Source organism: Apaloderma vittatum, unplaced genomic scaffold (genome assembly GCF_000703405.1).
Source record: "Apaloderma vittatum isolate BGI_N311 unplaced genomic scaffold, ASM70340v1 scaffold41669, whole genome shotgun sequence".
NCBI classification, from domain to species: Eukaryota; Metazoa; Chordata; class Aves; order Trogoniformes; family Trogonidae; genus Apaloderma; species Apaloderma vittatum.
The window spans coordinates 1-999 of record NW_009735372.1 but is presented as its reverse complement, the minus strand read 5'-3'; the positions used below and the strand labels follow the sequence as shown (position 1 = coordinate 999).

Sequence of the window (999 nt, the reverse complement as noted above, 5' to 3'; positions counted from 1 at the left end):
GTCTCTGCGGAGAGAACCATAGAAATGCTAATGAAATCTCATTTTCGGTGACTTCCGCTCCTTTTCGTGGTGTTTTTTTTGGTTTTTTTTTTAAGGCCTGATTGGCGTCTCTCCCAATTAAATCAGCGATACATTTGTCAAAGTATTTTTATTTGGAGCCCCTTCAGCCCTCTGCGCGGGTGGAGGGGAGAGGGAGGGAAGGCAGGAAACAAACATGTTTTGGCTTATCTCCTCGAGTACATCTTGTAAAACTGTCCGAGCCGCTAAATTTATCTCGGGTATTCTCCCTCTCCAAGCTTGCCCGACCGCCGTCCTTGCCGGAGCGCAGCGCGGGCCTGGCGGGAGGTGAATTAAAAGTAATAAAGGCTGACCCGAATTTATCCAGTACGTAATGCTCCCGGCTCTCCACCTTCCCTTTCTTAATTTTTTGTGGTGCTTGTGCATCCCCCAAGGTGGGGTGAGCGGGACAGAGGTTGTCCTGGGAGGAGGCAGGCAGGGGTGGAGAGGAGAACGGCCCTCCTTCACCCTCTCTGAATTTCACAGGTGAGAAGCCCTTCAAGTGCGAGTTTGAGGGCTGCGACAGGCGCTTCGCCAACAGCAGCGACAGGAAGAAACACATGCATGTCCACACCTCGGACAAGCCCTACATCTGCAAGGTGTGCGACAAATCCTACACCCACCCCAGCTCACTTAGGAAACACATGAAGGTAATCACCCCTGCGCTCCAGCCCTTTCCTCCCTGAGCAGGGATGCTCAGTAGCTGGCGTGCTCAGGGTTCGTTTTCCCGCGGCAGGGCAGAGCCGAGCGGTGCCTTCTGCAGCGCTCCACACTCCTGGCGTGGCCCGAGCAGTTCCCGGTGTCTAGGCCGTGGCTGGAGCACAGCTCTGGGAAATGGCGTGGTTTCTTTTTGTGCTTTCGCTGATGCAGGCACTGCCCGGTTTCCAGAGCGTGGCTTGGTGCTGGAGGGCTGTGAAAATGCACCCTGGCCTGCGGCTGCAG

General features: G+C 55.2%; 1 protein-coding gene across 1 annotated transcript; it reads left to right on the top strand.

Annotated features, from left to right (window-relative positions):
• Window positions 1-296: 296 nt before the first annotated feature.
• LOC104269953 (zinc finger protein ZIC 3-like) lies at window positions 297-707 on the top strand (the record flags this gene model as incomplete). The annotated part of the gene is made up of 2 exons (XM_009876543.1): window positions 297-345; window positions 544-707. Coding segments are annotated over 2 exons (213 nt in total), but the record flags the coding sequence as incomplete, so codon positions are not given.
• Between the last annotated feature and the right edge of the window lie 292 nt (window positions 708-999).